Below are 13,229 nucleotides of genomic sequence, written 5' to 3' on the forward strand. Positions count from 1 at the left end.
ATCTGTTTTTTAAAAATAGATTTTCATTTTCATATGTTTAATTGTCATGTCAAAAAATGGAGAATAGATGGTCATGAAAATTAAGTTATTCAATTTTTATAATTTTGTCCTTGTCTTTGAAAAATACCCACCATCATCTTCATCCTGGAGAATGTAGAATCTTTTCTGCAATCTTCCCCCATACACCTATTTCTCAGAAAATGTAGCTGACTTTAAACATTTTATTCAGTGACAATGCTGTTCACATTAACATAGCAATCTCAGAAACAAAACCATTTCTGAATTAAGCAATCCGTTACCTGTTTATTTTGGTGGTGTAAAGTCTGTCTCCTAGAAGAGGAAATCCTTCAGCTGAACAGTTTGCCTTGCAAGCTATATTTTTGTAGGAGGATTTGTTTGCTACAAATTGTTGTAAATAATCTCACATGCCTGAGTGAGACACCACCTGCATTTGCTCTGATTGAAATCTCATCTGCCTGGACTTTCTGTTTTATTTTTTTTAAATTTTTGCACCATGTTAAATAATAATCCTAAAAGACTGTGTAGTGTTACTAACTGGCTAGTGGGTATGAACACATTACATATAGAAATAGAATTAGACCAAAATCTGCATTACAAGAGGTAATTAAAATCACTACTGCTGATGTGACTAATTCTATTAAAGCATTAGTGATAGGTCAGGTCCTGCTCCAACTGGCAGCTCTATTCATTCACTGAAACAGGGCCTTTCCATAAAAACTGATGAGTGCAAAAGTGCCTTATTAAACTGTGAGAAGAGATGAAAAATACCTTAACATGCTTTCAGAGGGGGTGAGTGACAGACAAAGCTGGTGCCTGCATTGCAATAAGAGCAGCCACTGGTGCTGTTAGCCAGACAAAGCCATGTTACTCTTAAGCATTCCACTAATTAAAAATAAATGCATATTGGGAAGCTCTGCAAATCCCAGGAACATGAAAGAGGAGTGTTTGCTGAATTTTTGAGCAGTGAAATAATACTGCAAGTCCTGGTGAGACAGGGAAAAGCACAGTTGCTGCTTTGATTTCCCTGGGGTAGCAATGGGCATTAAAGCAGGTGAGAGATGTATGGCCTGGGGAAAATTTTGCCCTGAATTTTTATAATTTAGAGAGACACTGTCAGGTCAAATATGCTCTGCAATGAAATATTATTAAAGCCAAAATCCAAACCCTTCCCTTCTGAGCTGAAAATTTAAAAAAAAGCTTTACTCACTTCTTCTCACTTTCTCTCCAAATCCACTGCAGTACCTCTTCCCCTCCACTTTTGACAGACCCCACCTGGAATGCTGCATCCAGCTCTGGGTCCCAGCACAGTAAGGACACAGACCCGTGGGAGTGAGTCCAGAGGATGGACATCAAGATGGTCAGGGGGGTGAAGCATCTTTCCTGTGAAGACAGTCTGAGAGACCTGGGGTTGTTCAGACTGGAGAAGGCTCCAGGGAGGCCTTACAGCACCTTGCAGTACCTAAAGGGGGCTCAGGAGAGCTGCAGAGAGACTTTTTACAAGGGCATGTGGCAACAGAACAAGGGGAAACTGAAAGAGGGCAGGTTTAGAACTTCCACCCACCCTCATGGCCAGACCTGGCCCTGGACATGGCTGTATCCTATAGGCTCAAGGAACAAGAGCTGAAACACAACAGACATCTCCTGAAACAAAGAATAAAACCAAACACTACAGAAAGGTTAACTGTAAATTATGTAACTGTAATGAAAGGTAACTGTAAATTATTCTTATACATGAAGTATAATTTAGAGACAAAATCAAACAAAAGATTTAAAACTGGATTAATCATAGTTTTTCCCTTAAATAACACTAATTTTTTATGTTAAAGATAGCAGTATTTTACTGCATGTAGATCTGAGGTGAGAAAGTTTATCCACACAGGTAGAAAGTGTACAGTGCATTTGCTAATTAATTACAAGAAAAAGCTTATTTTTACCAGGACTGCTGGCAATAAAGGCAGACTTGCTAAAGGGATTTCCATGTAAACACACATTTAGTAAGAGCCTTATTGATGTATCAATTCTTTATTGCATATAGTATTTCATCATATGTTTACAGGACCAAGATACTTTTATTTTGAAGCGCACTTCCCCTTAGTAGCAGCATCTGTGTGTATGTGCGTACAAGTGCATTTGTCCCAACCAGGGATAACCTTCTCCTCCCAATTCCCTTCTCTCCAAACAGGAACTGCATCTTCAATCTCTTTGTTTTCACTTATATAGTTATCATAACAATGCAAACAAGACTTTGAAAAATGTCTTCCGTCCCTTCTTGTCATAAAGAGTTTGAAAGCTGACCAGACTTTGAAACATCCTAAACAGGGGACATTTTTGATGCTCTGCTTAAGATTTTTTGCTGCAGGACTGATGAAATAGAGAATGACCACCATAAGCTTAAAACAGCAATGGTTGTATTTAATGAGAGCAAAGTAATCTGCCTCCTCCCTTCCGAAGATACTGCTCAAGGTGCTGCTTGATCAACTGCAGAAGTAGGAAAAATATTAAAAGAATTGCAATTCCTCCTTCAGATTTTTATAAGCGCTCTTCCTGAATGTTCTTTTATTCAGTTACTCTCTAATATCAGCAGAGTATCAGTGATGATGCACATCCCCCACACCAGCTTAATTAAATCATACATTCAATTCATCAAGTATTCCACTGTTCCCAAAGAACTACAAAATATCTCTTCTTTAGTAGATAAAGAGGAATTATTGCCTCATGGGACAAACACCAGCTGATTGAATCACAGAATAAGTCTTTGCAACTGACTTGGATATTAAATACATTCTAACACAGATACCTTGCTAAAATACTTTTTCCTCTTCCTTAATAAAAAAAACCTTATTTTTTCATGCCTAAACCTCTCTTCCAGTTTTACCTTCAAATGACCCAAGAAAAACAGACCATGAACCTACTCTAGCAAAACACAAGTAATTTTTTTTGTCTCCTGATTGAACAGTCACCCCCATGTGCTGTGGCCATCCCAAGGATTCTGTGTAACAGTGAGGTGGTTGCAGCATCACTGGCTGTGCAAAGGAGACATGGCAGGAATTCCCTCCTTGGAAACGCTGCCTCTTGGCTTCTTAAGAGCATTTTGACCATTTCCCCTTACTTTTCATAGGCAGAACTGAACCAATATATTTTTGTGCTGCTTTACTTCTTAACAGCCACTTTCTCTAGATCTGACAAGTTGTAGCACCATGCCTGATCAGATAATGAATGTTTACATGTGACAGTCAGTGTTTCCAAACTGCTCCATTGTTCCCAGCAGCGGGGTGAAGCCCTGATGCCCATCAAGACAAGAAAGCAACAGGAAAGGAAGGAAGGATTTCCTGCCTGGCAAGAGCAGTGCTGTTTAAATCAGAGATGGAGTTAACCACCATTCAAACATATGCACACGAAACACTGACACAGATTGCCTGGATCTGTGCCTTGCACAGGATTACCAAATCTCAGTGAACTGTGTTTAATGAAACAGGGTGAGATGATTCTGTAGTGCTGGCAACATGGCAGGCAAAGGAATGATCACAGACTGTTCTTTGTTTGTTTGTCCCTCTGGAAAAACATTCATTTTGTTGTCATCCTCTGCCCCCATGCAGCTCTTTGAAATCCCTCAAGAGATTCTGGGGGAAAACTTACGCCTGGGTGTCATGTAGATTATGGCTGCTTGGCTGATTAGAGAAGGGTTTGTATTTTATTAATAATTGTGTTTATCCTCAGCTTTTGGGTTTGTACCTCCAGCAGGAGTAGGTTTCCTCTTTGAGTCCACACCTGGTGCCATCAGTGATGCTTAGGCACTTGACAACATGGTAGATGTGAAGATCTGCTGCAAAATCTGAGGGATCTCTTTGGTATCCATGGCAATAAAAGACCGACCTGCTGGCAGTGTCCTCTGCAGCCTAAGGAGCAAAATGAGGGACAAGACACAATTACCGCCTCAAATTATCTTCCCTACCAGAGGACAGGATTCCTCACATTGCTGTCACCATGCAATTAAAGGTTTGGAAAGCAAGAAAGGGAGAAAACACTGAGGGCAGGTAGGGCACAGAGTTCCTTTCAGCAACACAAACAAGAGTCTTTCCAGAAATTTCTATCCATGTCCTCTTTCTGACATGCCAGAACCCCATTTTGATCAAGGTACCAGTGATCCCATGAGACATCACCACAACTGGTTTGCTAAGGACAGCTACAGATTTACATTGGAAATGAAGATACTTATCCTAAATTGACTACTATGAACCCACAGCTCTTTCAGTTCAACAAATCAAATGATTCTAATAGCGGTCTTTGCATTTCTTCTTTGACATCACTGCAAATAACACAGAAATGTGTTCTTCTGCCAATATTAACCTGACACGTTTTTATTTACAGCTTAACCCAAGCTTAAACGTCAAACTAAATGCATGTTACAAACCTCATCTCCCTCATGTCAGTTAGCAGGCTTGGGATTTATTTTTTTCTCTGCTTTTGACATGAGATTTTGGTCTACACTATTCCTCCAAAGCTAAGTAAATTCTCACTTTTAAAATTAGTTGTAAAAAAAAGCTGCAACAGAGAATTCCCTTCTTCCCCCACAGAAGTTACAGGAAGGCTTTGTCTAATTCTGCACTTCCACATACATAGAAATGCATTTCAGTGGCAGCATTGTGTGCATTTTCCATACCCAGTGAACTAAGCCATTATAAGATCTCTTACACAGCAGGATATGGTCAAAGATTTTTTTTTCTTTTTTTTAATTTCTATCAAAAGTAAAGAGACTTTCTGTAATTGTAATCTTCCAGAATGGAGTCTGTTTTGATGAATAACACAGCTCTGATGTACAGACCTGCAGCCACAACTCACAGTGTCTGTGCAGTTGTATCTTTCAACCCTTTACTGCTTGAGCACCAACTCCCTTTCAGATTTCTCTCACTCTCCTGTAGTTGAGGACTCTAACAAAAACAGAAAAGACACTTGATAGCTGTGGCTATACCAGCTTTTTGCTGCAGGTACTGGCTCTCAGTGGATGTGGAAGCTGGAAGAACACCTGGCACAACATTTTATTTTTTCCCCCTTGTGCTAAAACATTTTAAAGTGAAATTATGTAGTAGAACTAAACTTAGGCATATTGTCTCAGACATTCCAAAGAATTTATGTCTCTAACACAAGGGGAGTATTTGAGTCAAATTTTTGGCTGCTTGGAAGACCAATTAAGACCAGCATCTTTTGTTTTAACCTCTTTTCTTAGGCCTACCCACACTGGAACCATATACTGGGCAATAACAAATGCACCACATCTCTATTATGATTACATGGTGTCACTACATAAGGGTATAGTGCACATCCTGCAGCAGGAGGATGGAATCAGCTGCTCCCTTTGGATGCACAGGATTATTGTGAACTTGCTGGCTATAAGGGATATCTGCAGGATCCACAAGCCAGTCTCTCCCCTGACTCCACTCAGAACCTACAGCTTTGTGCCAGTACATTTATAGTGATAATGGTAAGAAAAAATGAGTGAAAACTCGGATATGACCCATCAATGTGCACTTGCAGCCAATTGTACAAAACTGTACAAAGCCAATTGTACACTGGCTTTCTTTCATCAAAAGCAGCACAGCCAGCATGGTGAGTGAGGGGATTCTGCCCCTCTACTCCACTCGGGTTGAGACCCCACCTGGAGTGCTGTGTACAGCTCTGTGGTCCTCAGCATAGGAAAGATGTGGACATGTTGGAGACAAAAATCGTCAGCAGGATGGAGCACCTCTGCTATGAAGACAGGCTGAGAGAGTTGGGGTTACTCAGCCTGGAGAGGAAAGTCTAAGGGGGTCTTATTGAGGCCTTTCAATAAATACAGGGGGCTCATAAGGACATGGTGAGAATTTTCACCAGGGCCTGTAATGATAGGATAAGGTGTATCAACTGGAAGAGGGTAGATTTAGATTGGAGATATGGAAGAAATTTTTACAATGACAGTGATGACGCACTGGCACAGATCATCCAGAGAAATTGTGTTTGCCATATCTCTGGAAGTGTTCAAAGTTGAGTTGGATGGGGCTTTGAACAATGTGATCTGGTGAAAGAAGTCCCTGCTCATGGCAGGAGGGTTGGAATAGATGGTATTTAAAGGTCCCTTCCAACTCAAACCATTCTATGACTTTATGATACTTTGACCAACACTGCAGTAGAGAACAACAGCATGGAAAACTCACTGCAATAAATGCATAATTTAGATTTATGCTGAATGAAAGCAAACAGTACTAGCCATAAACCAAACATGCTTACCTATCTGCCTGGTCTCCCAAGGATCCTATAAATATGGCAAAGGCATTGACTTGAGTGTTGGTGGTCAAGACCTGTGCAAACCTTGACGGCTGAATTCCGTAACGCTCAAGATTTGCGTCACTTAAGACGATAACAAAATACTCATCGGCCTCCTCCTTGGCGATTTCCCGAATGGCATGTTCTGTCCCTTCCAAGGTATGGTCTCCACTCATGCAGAACTGAGCGTGGGCATGCATGGTCTGTGTGCACAGCATAACCACATGGAAACACATAAGGTGACTTTAGGAACAAGCATTCATTTCAGCTAGCACAGGAGGGAGTAAATACTCAGTACCTCTGTATTAGGGGATCCATCAGAAATGCTCCAGATACAAAAGAAGATGCAGCTTTTTGTACATAATATGTCATATTTTAAGACAGGCAGCCCTTCTTAAAAACACAGTCAAACAATCAAAACCCACAAAGGGACTGAATTAGACTGTGCCTTAGGGAAGGTAAAATACTTTGGTCAGCTGCAGTTTGAATAGATACATTCCTATGTATTTTAGGAAGAAAACAGGGCTTAGTTTCCTAATGCTATGAACAGCTTCTGCATGTTCGTCATTTGCACTGGACTTCCAAATCCTAGTAGTGTCTTAGTTATTATCAAATATCTGATTCCTGACAGTGGCAGTCACATTTAAAAATGATAAAACATTTTGTTTGAGTTGTTACAAAGAAAATACACCATATTAATTGAGGAAGCTGCTATCTATGTAGAAAGCCAGGAATTTTAGATGTTACTAAATCAGCTTCTTCTAATCAAAGGAGCTATTTTAAAAATAGTTTTTGAAGGAAGCTTAAATACATGCTTCTAGCCTATCAAGCTGCAAACCTGGTAAATCCTACAATATACTCAATTTTTCTTCATCCTACTACAGAAAAAAATTTTGGTGAATACACTCACCTTGCCATTTGTGATTTAACATGTTTCCAGTTTAGCATTGACACATTTTCCCAATGCTACTGTGATGCATAACTTCTTGAAGGTACCAGACTAAATCACTGACCTGGGATCCCTCTACAGTTTTGAATGAGTCACTTATGTACTAATAATATCACACGATTTGGACACAGCTATCTATATCACTGCATAATCTTTGGAACTTCCCCCATCCTTTGACAGGTAGTCAAAATGACATGGTTAGGGTGCAGCAGTCCAGAATAAGGCATACCCAGCTTCTACTATTTTGGCACAATTTGTTTACTACCATGTCTCTGAAAGGTCCTGTTTCAATTTTATGCAAATACACAGATTTTTGTTTTCTTGTATTTATTTTACCATCCTCATGTTTTGCATTCTGTCAGCTGCCTACAATTTTATCTTTGCAGTCATAAAATCCTTAATTACCAGCATCACATATTAGTAGGATTTACCTTAAGAATCTCCAATCTTTGCTTATTGTTCTTGGGAACTTTGTCACTCCCAACCAAGGCAATGTTGAAGCCATCTCCTGAATGTCCAACAATGTCGTACTACAAGAAAGAAATATCATCAGTCACCTGTTAGTCACAAATGGCCCTTGGCTCACAATGACATAAGACAGATCAAAGGCAATTTGCAATTTTCAACAAAAGACCTCAACTGTTCCCTTTTTCTGTTTATGAGCTGCTTAAGGGAACTACTTGCAATTTCTCACTGACACGAAAACATAGGAAAGAATTGCTAAATAATGAAATGAAGGAACAGTTCCTTATTTCCATGGTTTGTTTTTCACATCATCCCACCAACTACAGAGCAGTGATGTGGAGTATCAAGACCTTGCCCTCTCACACTGTCCATGTATTTATTTTAAAGCAGCAATTTTCATTCTCTTGACAAACAAGAAGCACATTGTTTGAGAGTAGCTCCTTGTTTGATGAATCTTTTTGGTGACCTCATTCTGCTCCGAAAAAAAAAATAATTACAAGTCCCCTTTCTTGAAAATCAGCACTCCTTATTTTTGTGCATAATAGATCAAAGCTACTGCTGAAAGTATGTAGAGGAGCAAATTCCAAGAGCCCCTGTATGTTTTCAAAGGAGATGGTGTGCACATCATTCTCCTGTGAGATGCTGCAAAACTGACATGTAGAACCACAGTAGTTCAAATATCCTGTTGAACAAATAAGACAATATTGCAAAGGCCTCTGTTTTATGTGAGAGCTTCCTTGTTGTTACATGAAAACCAAGATGAGCTGAGTTATGGCAAGGTCCTGACCTGCCCTTTGTGTTGTGGATGTGGCAGTCACCCCGGGGAGAAATCATGAGCAGGACAAAAATGGATTTAGAGCTGTCTGCACCAAGCAAGAGAGCACAGTGTACAGAATCTGAGCCCAGAGAGACCTGAGCTGGCAATTCCTCAGCATGCCTGGATTTTCCCCTGCCTAGCTGACACAGACCTGCCTTTACTTGACAGGGAGCCCTGATGCAGTATTTTACCTTTCTGTTTCCTTTTTTTCAAGTACTATTACAGGTTCCTGCTGGGTTCGCCCTCCCTAATTCCCACACAATAATTTGGTAAAAGGCAGGCCTATTCCTCAAAGTTTTTCTTTCTTTTCTTACCTATTGAAAGACACTTTATTTGGTGTAAGTCAGGTCCTAGAGAGAGGAGAAATGGCAGTCTTTACAGACAAAGCACTTTTGGTTTCCACATCACAAATTTGCTTATAAATACATAAAAAGAAAGCTAGAGCAGCTGGAACAACACTTTAAAAGGTGACACCTTGCTCTGTGAAAGAGCAAACGTGCCACATACTGTAAATTATTTCACCGAGGGTCAGACCATTTTGTGACAGCCCCACATAAACTAGACTTCCTTCCCCTAAGAAATCTTTATATAATCTAGTCCTCACACAATCTCATTTAGTTCTGCTCTGTTGGATTTTCCTATTTCTGCTCTCCTCAGCTCTCATGTGTCTAGTATTTGCTACCCAGGCTCAAGTAAAGCTTTCAGTCTGCCACATGCTTTCTCTTCAAAACCTATTTCTTATCACCAATAATGTTTCAGACTCTTTCTTGATGGATATGAACACATGGCAAATGAAAATATACAAATTTTGAGAATAATGCTGAGGTTACATTCAACATACTTCCTAAATAAAACAGGAATATATCCTGTTTAATAAAACCTGAACCATGCACAAGGAATGTGTGCATGAGTATTGTTTTAAAAATTAGAGACTATTTAAATCAGAGGAACTAAATAAAGCAGAGGTTTAATGAAGCAGAAAATATACAGCGCTCGTGGTTCTTATGCAATGTCAGAAATGCCCACACATCTTCAGGGCAGGCTCTTAATTATGAAACCTTGCACATCCTCTGTTGAGCAGTTTTGCATTTGGTATCACTTTGAAATCAACAAACTATGTAAAGCAAAATGCTGCCATTCTCCTGTGTAGAAGGGCCTATCCCTTCATAGAAAGCCCCTTCCTGGCTTCATGGATGTCTCCCACCGGCTGTCTTTGTGTCAGCTCTGCCATACTGAGTTTATGGGAATAGGCCAAACTTTGCTGTTTGGGAATATCCTTGCGGTTCTTGACGTACACCAGTAACAGAACAAGCTTTCATTTCAACCAGTCTGAGTTTAAACTCAGTGTGACAGCCTGTGTAAGGGGAATTGCTCTATCTCCTATATGAAACACTAGAGGTTGACCCTACAGTAGGGCCCCTCCACATTCTTGCACAAGGTGGGAACAGACAACTTGGTTACAGGCAAGGCGAGGCTGTAATGATCTGAGCAAACTATTGCAGGCACGGAAAGGCATCCACCTGAGAACATCATGTCCTGTCTGCTCCCTGCTCAGAGAGCTGCTTAGTATTCTTTGTGTGTGCCCATGCATGCACTCAATATGCATGCTTATCTTTAACAGATGTTATCAGTTTCCTTGTTTCTTTGCTGACAGCTTACTATGCTATTTGTGATTTTAAAACATGTGGTGAGGCAGCAGGGAAGAAGTAGCTATTCGATTAATCCTGACTGCTATATTCTGGGTCAAGTAGGGCCTCTTAAAAATAGAGTGAGGTCTTGCTGCGCGGGGGAAAAGAGGCCCTGTGGTCAACAGCCCTCGTGCACTGGTCCTCATGGTCCTCTGATCCCTCTGGAAGCCAAGTCAAGGACCAAAATCTAATGAGTGTGAGCTTGCTTTTGAGAAGCTCAGCTCTCCAAACTTTGAGGTTGGATGAGTTCACAGCAAGGGAATGTAGCTGCACTGACTTGGATTGACTTAAATCAACATAAAACTGCAGGCTGGGAGACGATCCCTGAGAAGGGGATGGGAGTAGGCTCACAGAAAAGATCTACAGGTGACAGAAGGGAGATATTTGCCCAGCAGAACGTATGGAATATGACAAAATTTAGGAAAACAGATTCTGGGAGAGGAGAAACACTGGAGCAAAGAAGCTGACTCTGAAATGGAAAATAATTAAAATCTCTTTCTTGCAGTAAATTACTACCACCCCCTCTTTTATGTTCTAGTAAATGAATTATTGATTTCATATTATTTTGGTACATTTATTGTAAGGAAAAGGTGCGGACAGCTCCAGAGTCCTGGTCAACTGGGAACCCCAACATATGCAGGTGCATGCAGACTTTGTTAAAACCAGTTTCCTTCCTTTGCAGCAGCTAAAGATGAGCACAGAAGAAGGGCCTGTGAAAAGCAAGGATCAAATCTGATGCTATTTCCCCTATAAATTCCCTAAGGAGGATTTATGTGGATGGAGTTAAAAGTGAGAGAAAAGCCATGATACAATCTTACTTGGAACTGGCTTTGGTTTTGTTTTACAAAATTGCAAGCAAAGGCTCTCGGGACAAATCCAGCAGCAAAATACATTTGCTGTAGTGCAGCTTAATTGAAATAATAGATTATTGTGGTACACAGGAGCTTGTTTTCCAATAGCCTCAGGTACACTGAGACAAGGAGTCCTCTATTCAGGGTACACAACATGTAAACATGTAACTTGAAATAGCATCATTTTGTTGCTTTCTTTCCATAGGGAAAGGTTAAAACAATCTCTGTTCCACTGTCACATTTCGCACTGAATGGATGGTTGCTGCTGCCTAAAATGGGTAAAATGGAAGACTTTGTCTTCTGCAGCTGCCATGCCAAAAGGTTTCATTTCTGAAGGCATTTAAAAAGCTGAAAGAAGATGTGTGCTGAATGTAAAAGGCAGTGTGAATTAGACTCTGCTGGAGGGCTAGATCTTTATAAATTCATCTCTTTCTTTGGACAACACTGAACATTCTATTTTTCTGAATTTATTTCAAACCTTTTGTTTATTATTTAAAAGAAACTATTCTGCCAAAAGTGGACCATTTCTTCTTTTCCTGAATTAGCAGCGTTGCCTCCACAGTAAATTTTACAAACACAGAATGCTAAAAGAGGCATATAAAATCTTCAATTCCTCTTTAATATAGCTATAAATAACAATTCAGGATTTTCCTACCAGTTACATAATATGCTATTTATTGGGTCACAATATTTTTAAGGCTCCATAAAATTGCTGTTGGATAATTTACTGGACATCCTCCTCAATCTGGCATAATGTGTGCAAATCATGGTAATCGCGGATGATATAAAAACACAGTTTGTGACAGACATAGTACTACTTCAGATAGGAAAGAGAATAAACTGCCCTTCTGTGCATTTTCAAACAATTGGCATTTAAAATGGGCTATTCAGAAGATGACCCTCCTGTTTTCCCCTTGACAAGGAATGATTCACTATCTGCACTTATGGGAAATGCAAGTAGGGCAGATGTCCCACATGAGCATAGAAAGCTGAAAAATACCTGCTGCACTTGTCTGACTTTATAAAAGGTAACTTTATTACCTGCTTGGTGCTGTCACATACCCAATACTCACCTCTTCTGTATAAGAAGGCAAGAAGAAACTATTTTCTACCTTCACTCAGTGCTGTTAAGATCATCAGACAGTCAACATCATCCCTGATACCAAGGGGTACCACCCATGGGGAAAGCTCAAGCTGAGTAGGATAAAAAAGCCAAGGAAAAGCCAGATCATCTGAGTAATTCACAAACGTATTCAGCAGAGAAGTAAACCAAGCAGCATCAGAAAAGTCATCCTGAGCAAAAGCCAGGAATTGCTTATCAAAGTCTGCACTGCAGTTAGACAGCTGAAGAGAACTTTACTATGTAAATCCCCTGTGCTCAACAAGCTAGATGATCCCTTTGGTTCAACACCTGTTTTACAAGATACCCCTCAAATTTGCAGCATATGCTGTTGTGAGTCATGTAGATGGAGCTACAATAGGAACAGATAACAGAAGGCATATCTGAAGGCCAAAAAAGGCCTTCATTTTTATAAAACCAGGGAAGAAGAGAATAAGAAAAAGAAAGAAAGAAAAAAATTATAAACTGCAGGTTTTTAATTGCACACTACACAGTTGTGCGTTCTTCTTTGTTAAATGGCTTCTCCCTTAGATATGAGAAATGTATGCTATTTTTGCAGACATACCAAACCTCCAGCTTTGTCCTGAGAAAAATCAGCAGCATCATGCAAAGTGTCAACAGTTGTACAAAATGGAGTCAGAGATATTTAAAAAAAAAAAATCACTGCATTTCCTTCTCTCTGAAGCCTGACCATAGATTTTAAAATCTCAGAACTGAAGAGAGTTTGTAATGATCTTAATTAATTCTCCACAGTACAGTGTACTGGCTGCATGTCTAGTTCTACATGTCATTCCTTTACCATGCACTTGAGTGTTCTGGGCTCTCAGCTTTAGAGCTGCACTGGAAATAAGGACAAATGGTTATCTGCCATTGTGCTATATCCTTCTCCAATGTTTTCGCTTTCTAAGCCATTTTCCTCAGCTGTGTGAATGTAACATAATTTATTGTTTAAAATAGGAGCATAATGAACAATTTTCCCCTGGTCACCATTTCTGTGTTAGTCAAGATTTTATTGGCTCCT

At 39.9% G+C, this 13,229-nt stretch overlaps 1 protein-coding gene across 1 annotated transcript in view; it reads right to left on the minus strand.

Annotated features, from left to right (window-relative positions):
* Window positions 1-2,015: 2,015 nt before the first annotated feature.
* The window catches only part of VWA8 (von Willebrand factor A domain containing 8), a 179,625-nt gene continuing 168,411 nt past the window's right edge, over window positions 2,016-13,229 (minus strand). The window contains exons 43-45 of the mRNA XM_015633778.3: window positions 7,699-7,797; window positions 6,283-6,521; window positions 2,016-3,917 (exon numbers count right to left, since the gene is read on the minus strand). Of these exons, the coding sequence (XP_015489264.1) occupies window positions 3,809-3,917; window positions 6,283-6,521; window positions 7,699-7,797 (447 nt within the window). The 3' untranslated portion in view covers window positions 2,016-3,808. The remainder of the gene's footprint in view (window positions 3,918-6,282; window positions 6,522-7,698; window positions 7,798-13,229) is intronic.

Source organism: Parus major, chromosome 1 (genome assembly GCF_001522545.3).
Source record: "Parus major isolate Abel chromosome 1, Parus_major1.1, whole genome shotgun sequence".
Lineage (NCBI taxonomy): Eukaryota > Metazoa > Chordata > Aves > Passeriformes > Paridae > Parus > Parus major.